This window comes from Setaria italica, chromosome V (genome assembly GCF_000263155.2).
Source record: "Setaria italica strain Yugu1 chromosome V, Setaria_italica_v2.0, whole genome shotgun sequence".
Taxonomy (NCBI): domain Eukaryota; kingdom Viridiplantae; phylum Streptophyta; class Magnoliopsida; order Poales; family Poaceae; genus Setaria; species Setaria italica.
The window spans coordinates 41,209,461-41,221,472 of NC_028454.1; the positions used below are offsets into that span (position 1 = coordinate 41,209,461).

A 12,012-nucleotide genomic window follows, 5' to 3' on the forward strand; every position below is an offset into this window, starting at 1 on the left:
GCATTTCTCTCTGCTACGCTAGCTGATGCACAGTGACACTGTAGAGTGTGCAATGCTCGCATCAGGTGGTACAGCACGCGGCTGCTGCGTGCGTGCCCGGGCAAGGCATGGCATGTGTATCCTTCGCGCCCTCTCACGCACGCACTATACATTCTGACCCGGGAACGTGTTTGTACACCTGTCACTGGTTACAGATGCGTACTCGGACAGGAAGCAGCACTGTGCCCCCCTGCCCGGTCTTTTCGCGTGCACGTACGCGCGCGTAGCTTCCTGGTATTTTTGCCATATCGGAGGCCTGCGAAAAACCGACCAGGAGGCTTGCCCTGGTCTCTGAATTTCTGAATTCTGATCGATGTGAAGAGCGAAAAGACAGGGTTAGCTAGGATGAAGACTGAAGAGGACTACTGTAGAGGAGTGGCGCACCGACGCGCCGCACAGTGCGTCTGTACGGAAGCAGTTGGTCAGAGAAGGCAGCCAGCTCCACAAATGGCGCTGATCGGGAAGGGACAAGCACGTCAGGGAGGCCACCATCTCCAGCGAAAGAACTCAAAAGTGCATGCTCGCGGTTTCCATCTCCTCCGATGGCTACACACGAGTGGAAGCAATTAGTCAATTACCCATTTTTTGTGCTGGCAAATCAAATGTATAACAGACGATATTTGGCCTCTCGTGGGCCATGCGTGTTCCATGTTTGACCGGTCCACGCAGAAGCAAACCATCATATCCGTTTGCCCCAATCTGGCTTTAATCATTGATCATTCATCTCTCTCGGCAAGCTCCTCTCATCCTCTGGCTGGAATGCTTGCTGGATCTCCCCATCCATCACATGGCAGACAATGGCTGTGCCCCATGCAGCACTCTTCCTCCTCCTCCTCCTTGGACCGGGGGGAAATATTGGCTGATGGGACTAGTTGCGCTGCCATTTCGGACGAACAGAGCGCCGTTCGAGCCGGGCCGGCCGACCGCGGCGCGCGCATACTATACGAGCCAAGTGCGGTAGTACGCTGTTGTCTTTGTTGACCCGGCCCTGCGCTGTGGCCAGGGTGGCCGACCGCCCGTCCATCGCCACCTTCCCGAGGCCGAGGACGAGGGGAGGACTGAGCCTCCTCTGCCGCCCCGCCTGTAGCCGAGCCGAGCGAGCGCGGCCGGGAGCGGGGAGCCCCCCTCCCTCCACCACCGGTCCACCGCGCCAGTCTGCCGCCTCGCTGCCGTGCCAGCTCGGTTCGCGCGCTACAGTGTAAAGCTGACGCCGCTCGGCTCGGCCGGGCTGCTGACCCCGCGTCCCCGCCCCACCGCAGCACACGATATACCACACGGCTCGTCCGCGCCCCCACCGCCCCACGTACGGGTACGAGCTGAGCCGCGAGCTCCGTCGAACCGGTCGCTCGTGATGATGCATGCTGACATGCTGGGGACTCGCGAGACGGGTGCACTGCCGCTGCCGTGCCGCGCTCAAGAGGAGAAGCGAGCGCTGGCGGCGAGCACGGGCGCGGGTCCGTGCGCGAGAGCGGGGCGAGCCGCGGTGCTAAAAGTTTTGGGGCGCCGCGAGCTTTTGACCTCACGCACGGGCCGCCGCGGGGCCGGCCGGGCGGGGCGCAGGGGCACCAGCTGATCTGCAGCCCTTCACTGTGCACTGCCCGTGCGTCTCCGTGTGCAACTGTGCATGTGGGGGTAGCTGCTCCGTGTCTGAAGGTTTGAAGATGTGCACGCTGCATGCGCGAGCTCTTGGAGCGTTTGTGGCCTCGCTAGTCAAATTCACTGCTCACCTTCTACATAGTGTTGGAAGTGACAGTCACCAAAACCGGCAGGCTTGTCATTTCTCCAACAGTTTGCTTTGCCCTTGCTGTTTGCTCGCACAAGTTGTCCAAGTACTCGAGAAAAAGAAAAAAAAAAGAAAAGATGGAAGGCAGCAAGCGAAGTGAGAAAATTTGTCCCCATGGGGGACGAGGGACATACTGAGTATAATAATAGAAATGCAGGGCAAGATAGTAGGGTTCATTTCGGTGCACCGCCGATGTCAGAAAGGCTGCAGGATAGAAAAACTATAAACGAGTGTGAACTTCGAACAGCAAAACCCCTGCATACCACGCATAGAAAAACATCAAGTGGGTCCTTGTTTGGGGGGTCCCTGCAAGCACACACCAGAGACCACCAGCAGTAGCAGTAGGCAGTAGCACCAAGGCTCCCACTATATAACAAGAGCTTCTCAAATCTCTCAGTTCACTCCCTCACTCACTCCTCTCTAGCAGTCTAGTGATCATCTGTTCTCCGTTCCATCCATCGTCTTCTTCGGCTGGCCGGCAAGAAGGAAGCGCCTTCCATTCCATGGAGCTCTTTGCGGCCGAGGAGAAGTCGAGCAGGCTGTTCAGGAAGAGGGGCGGCGGCGGCGGCAAGGGCGCCATGGGCGTGCGCGCCGACGGCAGCGGCAAGGGCCGGTCCTTCTCCGGGCGGTGCGCGCGGCTCGTCAAGGAGCAGCGCGCGCGGTTCTACATCATGCGCCGCTGCGTCACGATGCTGGTGTGCTGGCGCGAGTACGCCTGAGCTGAGCTGAGGAGAGCAGGGCCGCCGCAGTGCCGCATCCAGCTTGGTCGGCTGTCGGAGGATCAGATCAACAAGACCGATCGATCGCCTCCGTTAGGAATTAAGAATCATGTGTAAAAAGGAGAATTTTTTTTCCCGGTTTCCTCTCTTGTTTTCATTTTGCCCTCCAGTTTCAAGAGCAGAGCTATGAGACTACTGCTTGAATCCGATGGTCACCGCACTGCGCATTCTGTTGTGTCCTCGATGAGATGTGATGTGATCATGAGAGCGCGTCTAATGTAGAGGGAAGACTTGTGAAATTCCGCAGGAGCTGATAGTGATAGCTTGTTGCGTCTGCTGATTTGCTCCCAAGTCCCAAGTCCCAACCCATGTGTTGGCTCCTCCATGCGGCGATTCCTCATCGGAGTGCGGCACTGCGGCGAGACGTTTAGTACTACCGGACTGTTGCTCTGCTCGTTCTTTACGCCTTTTTATTTGTAATCCGTGTAATCCTGAAAAGCAGCCGGAACGTTAGTACATTACCACCACTACTGCCTGGCAATTGTGTCCGATCACTGATCACCATTTCTCACAGCTGAATCAGCTACAATAGTTACAGTTACTGCACTCGAGTGCTGGGCCAGTTGTGGATGCTGCATCTGTATGCATGCATGCTCGATAGCGTTCCCTTGGTGCTGCCTTGGAGGGTTTTACGGGTATTTTCAGGAGTTACTGTAACGTAACAGTAATATGTAGTAGAAGAGAGGGCGGCCGTTACTGCTCCACGACCATTCTGCGCCGGGAAGACGTTGCTGGCGGACTCCCGAGGCCGGGGTGTGCTGACGCGCTGCATAATTTACTCCCAAAACGACGCCTCCGTATCTGAGCGCCCCTGTGCCCCGCTGTGGACTGCACGCCATCGCTCGCCTCCCACTTGGACCAATTGGTCGCGCAGTGTATTTCCAATCCCTCTCACACACTCTCTCTCTCAGGCCTCGGTCTCGTCCATGTACGATACGAGCAAACAGGCTACTACGACCTCTACTCCACAGTCGTCTACGACTACCCCAAGCATCGCAACCCACTGTTCATCCAGGCTTCCAACATTAACTGAAGCAGTAAGCACCAACGTTCTTGTGGTGACTGCTATGACCTCTGTCGTCGGCAGGTGAAATGCATTTCTTGGGAGGTCTAGCTGTGACCTACGCGTATAGATTACTGCGCCATTTTTCGCATCCCTGCCATGCACATTCCCCTGCCCATGCTTCTCCCCCTCTTTGCTCTGCTCCTCACCCTTAAACTAAGGCCATGTTTAGTTACTCCCAACTCCCAACTTTGACACTATGCAAAAAGAAGATTCCCCATCACATCAAACTTGCGATACATGCATGGAGTACTACATGTAGATGAAATTAAAAACTAATTGCACAGTTTTGTTGTACTTTGCGAGACGAATCTTTTGAGCCTAATTAGTCAATATTTGGACAATAATTCACAAATACAAACGAAACGCTACAGTGTGCTACAGTGCTGTAACAGTAATTTGGCACCTCCCAAATTCCCCAACTAAACACGGCCTAACAACGCTTCGCTGCTCCTCTTACGTCGGATCGGAGCTGATTCATTTCAGCGCCCCCCCAGCAAGGCCAGCATCGATCGATCGGCGCTGAAGATGCCAGCCAGGGGACCCATACGCTCGCTGCCACGCTACGAACGCTTGCATACAGTGCAGCGCAGGGATCATCAGCACCCGCGCGCAGCGCAGTGGCAGTGGTCCTGCGGCCGATCGATCGATCCCTGCCTATGGGGTGAGTCCTCGCTCCCTAGGCTTTGGGCCTTGGCAGGTAACCGGGTGTAAGCCAGCACAGGGCGCGCGGCGGCAGGACCCCCCACCCACCCGCCGCGCACTGCCTCGATGCAAAGTGCGCAGAGCTCAGCACGGCCGCCTGCATACGGCTTCTGGATGGATGCCTCTGTGGCGTGTACCACAAAGCCGGTCCTTCCGGAGAGTTCATCCATATCCGACATCTGTACTACTGTTCGGGTGCAAGCGTGTCGATGATTTTTTTTTCTTTTTTCCTTTTTCTGAATGATTAGTGTTTTAAAGAGTTTTCGGGAACAGCCACCAATTGCAGATCGTATGCATGTATGTGCAAATATTTTTTTATGAGCTTAATAAGTCCTGCTCATGTTCCGGCCGTCGGCCGCCTCTCTCCTTTATTACTCGTTTCAAAAAAAAAAAGGTCCTGCTCATTTGAAATGAATACAGCTCTTCTGCCTCTGTTGAGAAAAAAAAGAATTGTGCAGAGAATCAGCTAAGCGCCTAAGCAGCATCACGCTCCACTATACTACTACTCTACTAGTTTAGCTTTACACCTACACGCACACCTCATCTGATCAAAACGAGTGCCGAATTGACACGAGCATTGCCCACAATGTTCCCCCTATTTTTAGGGGGAAAAAAACTTCACTGCACAAAGGAAGGCCTGCAAGTGAAGCCTATGCGTCTCTAGCAACGAAGGATTTAGGGACACATGCTTCCCACACAATCGGGTCTCCTGAACCCCTTTCTCTGCCCGTGCCCGAGGAGCTCGCCGAGGAAGAAGCAGAACAGGAATAGAGGATCGATCTCCTCTTTCAAGGTAATTTCATTGCTTGTTCGGGTGCCGCTTTCACATCTGCGTGTGTTTTGAATTTTGTTTTTGTTTTTCTTTGAAGCGTGTTCTATTCTGAATCCTTAACTGAGGGCATGCCTGCCTGACTATCTGTGTCAGATAAAGATGAGCCGTTGGTATTACGGAGTATTTGATAACTGAACGAGCAGCGGAAAGAAAAGAATCTGACTGGAAAGCAGTTTCTGTACCATAGTTAGTACTCCGTATTACTGTAACCCTGAAAGAGTTACTGAAGCAAACTGAAGAAGTAAACTGAATAAAAACCATATCTGGAAGTCGAGAAAAACGTCAATGTTCATTTCAGACCAATAAATATGCTTTTTAGATGAAAATTACAGTAGGATAGCCGTAGCCTAATGCTTGGTTTTCTCCTCTCCAGCAGGGTCCCTTTTTGACGAAGAGCTAGCTAGCCATGTCTGACACTATGGATTTAACCGGGGATGGAGGTGTTGTTAAGACAGTGATCGGGAGAGCAAAGGCGGACGCTGTAGCACCTTCAGATATCCTTCCCCTTGTCGATGGTATCACTCCGCATCTTCAGCAGTTACCTCTGCAGTCAACCGCTGTTCCCTGATGCCAAATTCTGAAATGTAGATTTGTGCCGTGGTAAAGCACTGTTGGCTTTTGATAAAAAGACAGAAATGAACATATATGATCCCAAGACACCGTAGAAGCTTGATGGAATACTGAAATGCTACTAAATCTATTTTCTAAACCATAAATGCTACTACTACTAAATCGATCAGAGGTCTGTGATATAGCAAATACCGTTGCAGTTCATTACGAAGGTACGCTTGCTGAGAATGGCGAGGTTTTCGACACTACTCACGAAGACAACTCTGTTTTCTCATTTGAAATTGGAGAGGAAACTGTCATCAAGGCATGGGATATAGCCGTCAGAACCATGAAGGTGGATGCATGTTCTGACCACTTATCCCTAATGTAACATTTCATCTCTTAAGCATTTTGTCTCTGATGATTGCATTGCTGCATCGAATTAATGAAGGTTGGAGAGGTCGCAAGAATCAAATGTAGGCCAGAATATGCATATGGAGCTGCGGGATCACCTCCAGAGATACCACCTGAGTACGTTTGCTTTTCGGTTTAACTTTGTGGCATTACAATCGGAGTTTCTGAATTTGCGGTTCTGAGGTGGTTAACAGAAAAACCATGTTTCTTGCAGTGCAACTCTCATTTTTGAGGTGGAGCTAGTGGCATGCAAGCCAAGGAAAGGCTCGAGTGTTGAAAGCGTATCCGAAGAGAAAGCTAGGCTGGAGTAAGAATCCGCCCTGAGTACCAATTCTTTTTCTTATGATTTTACAGTCAAGAGTGAGTTCCACAATGTGTAACCACATGACAGATGTGAAACTTTGCGTATATTCTCATTTTCCATTGGTGATTTTGTATGGGTTCGATAATTTGTGATGGGACTCGTTAGCGTGGAGATGTAGAGCTTACACTGAAAAGGCATGTTGATTGTTGAACAGGGAGTTGAAGAAGCAGAGGGAGGTAGCTGCTGCAGCCAAAGAGGAAGAGAAGAGGAAACGGGAGGAAGCAAAAGCGGCGGCGGCAGCCCGTGTGCAAGCAAAGCTAGAGGCAAAGAAGGGCAAGGGGAAGAAGGCCAAGTAGCCCGTGGTGGCAAGAAAAACGGCTACTGTTTATCATTGATTCACTGGCGATGGCGAACGGTAGCCTTGAGACTTTGAGACACATGAGTATGGAGTTTGAGTCTTAAAATGCAACGCAAATAACAGAATAAAAACATGCAGACATGCAATGGCGAATTAGACGAATCTTCCGAGACGTCTTCTCTGCATATTTTCTCTAATCGTCGTTTGTATCTTTTCATGTGTACTAGCCCATTCCAAGTTCTGCAGAATTACGCACGTCTCTGCTGTAAAAATGAAAAATACTCTCCGTCAACTGAAGCACTGCTTTACGGTCTACGCCAAGTACGTCTGCAGACTATTCTGGCGCTGGTGCAGGGTTCAGCCAATGCAAGAGCGATTTGCCAGTCCACTCTTGCATTGACCATAATGCTATGCCAGACGATTACTCTGCAGGGTCATTCCCAAGGTTTGTTGCCACACAAGCTGTGGAACTGTAAAACCATGAACATGCAGGGATGCAAGGAGGCACAGCCAACAAGTGCCGCGTGCTTGTACAGTTAACATAGCACCTTCAGGTTAAACAAAAAAACAAAACAAAACAAAACACATGGAACTTCAGAAAACAACAGTTTCAGCATAGCTTTACAATAGATCAGCCTTGAGTACAGACTGTTCTTTTTTTTGGTATTAGTACAATCCGCTGTAGATTACTACTGCACAAGCAATGATGGCTTCTTTGATCAAGTATGTCCAACAAAAATGTAAGAAAAATCTAAGTCAGCATTCCTAAATCCTAATTGGCGATTGATCCCACCAGGCTTAAAGGACCCTGAAGCTCATCTTGTTTCTTGAAGTATCCTAAACACTGTTTTCTGCTGTAGCATTCTCTTAGTGCAAAACTGTCAAGAATAGCAATTTTACTACTTGTGTGGACATCTGGTGTGCATCACATTGGTGCTTATGATAGCGGAATGTCATATGATGTGCGGAAACGAACACCGCTTCCTATGTTCCTTGATATTGGGCAAAGCCAGCAGAACACATTAGGACCTAGCACCTGTATAAGAAAGATAACAAATGTATAAGAAACATATGGGGAAGTGTGATAAATAATTGTTAAGCAATGGACCAACGATTTCAAGAGAATATATTTGTAACTTAGAGTTAAGATGAAAATCCCAGTAGTGAAATGGTTGGTGTAAAAAATGACATAAACAACGCCAAAGATAAGGCTACATAAAAGCGATTATCTGGAGAATGGCATGACTTCAGGACTTAGTCCTTTGAATACAAAGATAGAAAACTGCCCAGGCTATGTGAACGCTGAACGGAGAGGACAATACTAATGGTATTTCTGTTTAGCATCTTCAATCTGGGAAAGGTACTTTATACCAATATAACTACTCAAAGTTGAATATTTAGTTATTTACATACCAATGCACTTAGTTTGGTCTTTTGGGGGAAATTTTTTAAAAATAAGCAAGGAAAATAGTCCTCACCGAAATAAGGTTCTCATAGACTCCAAGGTTATAAGGATGATGATAAAGATTTCCCGCCTTTTCAGCCAACCACATAGCTCTAACTCCTTCATGGTACTGCAAATCACCAATTTAACTACCATTACACAACATCTACAAATAATAATATTCTCAAAGACAAACGATCCTGTCTGTCAAACCTCAATAGTAGTTTTATTGTGTAAGATGAGGTAAACATGCCAACCCAATAGGACCATCAGTGCCAAAGCTAAAGGACACAGAAGAACCCCGCAAATAATCTGTACAATATATAAATTTGTGTTACTTATTCAATCATAACTCCAGATGTGAATTTCTGTTAGTGTTTGATATTCTGGTAGCTGAAACATCCCTCCAGGGGTACTTACAATAGATGTTCTAGGAGAATCGCTGCCTGGTTGCTCATCTTTAGGCAAATGCACGGCACCCCCTATAATCAGAACCTGATGTAAACATGAATAACTTTATGCGCAATCTTTGAGAAGACTTGGTTGCTCAAGAAAATAAACGATGGCACATACCATAGAATAGAAGCATGCAATCACAGCATACAAAACGAAGATTAGAAAGACCTTGTAGTTCTCGTGCCCAACACAGTTATTAATCCATATACAGTGGTGATCCTGCACAGGAAAAAAATGTTAAATTGGGGTTAAAAGCAATAATAGGGGGGAAAATGAGTTGCACAACGTACTGGCCAGTACCATTCTTAGAACACATCTTTTGCAGACACGGCAATGGTGCGCTCGAGGAGGCTTATAATGGGAACATTTCTGGCAGTATCTCAAATCACCACCCTGCAATGACAATTACATCAAAATTTTAATCAGAAGTTAAAAGGGAATACAGCAGATATAAGAAAGGTATGTCCCAGTATTAAACTAGCTCACAGTCCCCAGTATTACAATGAAGATAATCTAGCACACCAAGTCTCCGACTAATCAAATTCAGTCACAAAGATTATTCCCTTTTTTCACATTCTTGTCAAAATAAAAACACCAGGAAATGTATTCGAATCTGAAAAGAATGCACTTTTGTTTCTCTTTTGTGTCCTAGATTTATTTATGTGAAAATAGGATAATGCAAGCAAGAAACTGTGCCAAAAGTGGTGTTTAATCAACAATCAATAATCGCTGTACAAAATTCCTGAACCAATATATACCTTGACCGATCAATGAAGTTAAGCAGCAATATAATTAATTAATTAAAACTACTTAAACTATGTAGAGAGCAAAACAAAAGGAAAACAGTGTACTCTATTGTCTTCCATGAGCACTACTAAAAATATGACAGTGACTACTCAAGAATTAAGATCTTGTTCCAGGCCTAATAGGCAATACTGATATGAACTCCAGAAGGTCCCAGAGACACTGAGAATAACAAGATTTGAATGGACTTATATTTTGATTTTTCTTTTTGAAGCTTAGCTGATCAGTATGGTTATTTTCAAAGCAACAGCAAAATATGCCATTTCTTCTTGTAAAATACACAGCGGTTGGAATAATACAATAATTATGTCATTGTAAAATGCTCCCTGGGCAGATATGCGTATAGGATGGTACAAGGTTACCAGCGTTCGTGCTTAGATCTATACCAACACACCAAAGCTATGCACATATAAGATTCCCACTGGGCAATTATGCGTACAAGTGACACTCCGTTTGCTCAAATTGAGTGCTGATTATCAGTGAACAGTGCAAGGATTCAGAGCAAAGATCCCAACGACGAGGTCTTCCACTAGTTAAAGGACAATTCCCGTCCAAGAATCAAAACATCACGCGCGAAACTCACCGGATCTTGCTTGCAGAGATGCAGGTAGTGTTCGAAATCTAAATTCAAGATCTCAAGTTTGATACCAAAGTTTCTGACTCAAACAACCAACAGGTAGTACCATTCCACTACATAGATCCAAACTTCCCAGCACGCCGCGGCGGCGCCCGCGAGATCTGGAGTAGTCCCGTGGTCCAGACGGATTAGGGAGACAGGGGCCGTAAAGTACCTTTCGCTTAATCTCGTGGATGGGGCTCTCGGCGTCCTCGACGTCGGGCACGAAGGACGCCGGCACGCGGCCCGGGTCGCGCAACACGGCGACGGCGTAGGTGGCGACGCAGGCGGCGGCGAGCGCGGTGAAGGCTGCGGCGTTGGCGACCCCGGCGGCCGTGGTGAGCCCCAGCCACGCGGGGATCGCGAGGAACACCGTGGTGTAGTAGACGTACCCGATTGCGGCGAGCACGGAGAGTATCGGCACCGTCACGTACCCCGGCCGCCCCATCCGAGCCGCCGCCGCCGCCTAGCGCTCCTCCTCCGCCCGGCCGCGGGGGCAGGGCATTCCGAGGAAAGGAAGCCCGCGAGGCGTCGCCGGAAGCGATCCGCCGGCAGCTCAGCGGGCGAATTGGTTTGCTTCGCAGTTCGCTCGCTTGCTGCCGCGCTGGTTTTTGACGTGGGGAGAAAAAGCGCGGGGGGTGTGGGTGGTGATCGCCGTTGCAGCGGCGGGTTGAGTGAGTTGGGGTTGGTAGCGCGTGGACGTCCGGCCCGGCCGCGTGGTGTGCCCGTGCGCCGTCGTCCGTCGATGCGGTTGTGGCAGGGACGTCTGAACTTGCGTGGACGCGACGGCTAGGGCCTTGTTGGCTACTGGAAAAGAGAGGTTGAGCTGATTCGCTTCAGGTTAGTACTCGTCGAGTCGTCGAGCGCGAAACATTAGCAATGGGGACGTCCCTAAACTTCTATGGAAGGACGCATAGCATTTGCATATAAGATTTGTAAGAATGAGAGGCAGGAAAATATGAGGGGCATAATCATCTTTTCCATCTTAAGATAACAGCAACTTAGTGGTCAGCCGATGGAAATGGCAGTGAAGGAAATTGTAAGAATTTGGATGGCAATAAGCAAAAAATTCTTCATTTCTTCTTTGTTGCGCCTCCTTAACCCCTGCCAGTTAGCGCCTATCATTGGTGGACGGATGACCGACGTCACGCCGCATCCATGCATTTGTCAATCCTTGCTAAGCTTAAGTCTCACCATCTTTCATGACATGTCTTAACAGCGATTAGTCAGATGATTGCATGGTATGAAACGCTATTAGATGGTACCGAACCGTTGTTAAATCAAGACATGTATGATTATTGCACTGATTTATTTAAGGAGTTGATTTGCAGGGAATCTAAGAAAGATTTTCCATCATTTTCATTCTTTTTTTAAGCGAATTATTTTTATTCTTTGTAGTATAGATTTTTTATAGTCATGTGTGACGCACGTGCACCTAAAATACAGGAGGAGGAGGAGGAAAAGAAAAGAAGGAAGAGAAAAAAAAAACAACCCCTCCCTGACGGTCCAATAAGCCCATGTAACTGTGAGAGCGTTGCTAGACCGTCACTTTAGGCGGAGCGTCGAACAGGAAGGATGATGCATCAACCGAAGCCCTTTCACCGGAACCCTTCGTCGTCCGGCGGCTCCGGGGGCTTCGTCATCTTCCTGCTGTCGAGGTTTGCTGCCGTCCACATCCAGGTTCTACAATTTATTTTTCTATATGCGAATAATCTCATGTGATGGCCAGGTCTCGAAATCGAGTTGGATCCTATTGCTCGCGCGAGATGGAGACGGCGGGGGTCGATACCGCCCACGATAGTAAGATGAAGAGGATGATGTTGAATAGGGAGGGAAGTTGCTTCTTCTCCTACGAGGAGAAGCGCA

At 48.7% G+C, this 12,012-nt stretch overlaps 2 protein-coding genes across 3 annotated transcripts; one reads left to right on the plus strand and one right to left on the minus strand.

Annotated features, from left to right (window-relative positions):
• The first annotated feature begins 4,897 nt into the window (after window positions 1-4,897).
• Window positions 4,898-7,023, plus strand: LOC101765705 (peptidyl-prolyl cis-trans isomerase FKBP20-1). Of its 2 annotated transcripts, none has more exons than XM_004970493.3 (6): window positions 4,898-5,162; window positions 5,575-5,716; window positions 5,972-6,105; window positions 6,202-6,281; window positions 6,379-6,471; window positions 6,683-7,023. In XM_004970493.3, exons 2-6 carry the CDS (start codon window positions 5,608-5,610, stop codon window positions 6,822-6,824), a joined length of 558 nt encoding a protein of 185 aa, XP_004970550.1. In that variant the 5' UTR covers window positions 4,898-5,162; window positions 5,575-5,607; the 3' UTR covers window positions 6,825-7,023. The 2 variants fall into 2 exon arrangements, with proteins under 2 accessions (XP_004970550.1, XP_012701678.1); XM_012846224.2 differs by having other exon boundaries at window positions 4,899-5,162; window positions 5,578-5,716.
• Window positions 7,024-7,396: 373 nt separating this feature from the next.
• LOC101766120 (probable protein S-acyltransferase 16) lies at window positions 7,397-10,898 on the minus strand. The gene is made up of 7 exons (XM_004970494.3): window positions 10,322-10,898; window positions 9,027-9,119; window positions 8,844-8,945; window positions 8,691-8,765; window positions 8,484-8,582; window positions 8,305-8,400; window positions 7,397-7,862 (listed from the first exon to the last, which is right to left on the minus strand). The coding sequence occupies exons 1-7, from the start codon at window positions 10,592-10,594 to the stop codon at window positions 7,764-7,766; spliced, it is 837 nt and encodes a 278-aa protein (XP_004970551.1). The 5' UTR covers window positions 10,595-10,898; the 3' UTR covers window positions 7,397-7,763.
• Between the last annotated feature and the right edge of the window lie 1,114 nt (window positions 10,899-12,012).

Excerpts from the sequence above, each read along its gene's own strand:
- LOC101766120 (XM_004970494.3), bottom strand. The coding sequence starts at position 10,594 with ATGGGGCGGCCGGGGTACGTGACGGTGCCGATACTCTCCGTGCTCGCC. Across the intron at positions 8,583-8,690 it reads ATTCTCCTAGAACATCTATT|ATTATTTGCGGGGTTCTTCT; the intron begins GTAAGTACCCCT and ends TATATTGTACAG. Across the intron at positions 8,401-8,483 it reads ACAATAAAACTACTATTGAG|TACCATGAAGGAGTTAGAGC; the intron begins GTTTGACAGACA and ends GGTGATTTGCAG.
- LOC101765705 (XM_004970493.3), top strand. The coding sequence starts at position 5,608 with ATGTCTGACACTATGGATTTAACCGGGGATGGAGGTGTTGTTAAGACA. Across the intron at positions 6,106-6,201 it reads TAGCCGTCAGAACCATGAAG|GTTGGAGAGGTCGCAAGAAT; the intron begins GTGGATGCATGT and ends GAATTAATGAAG. Across the intron at positions 6,472-6,682 it reads GAAGAGAAAGCTAGGCTGGA|GGAGTTGAAGAAGCAGAGGG; the intron begins GTAAGAATCCGC and ends ATTGTTGAACAG.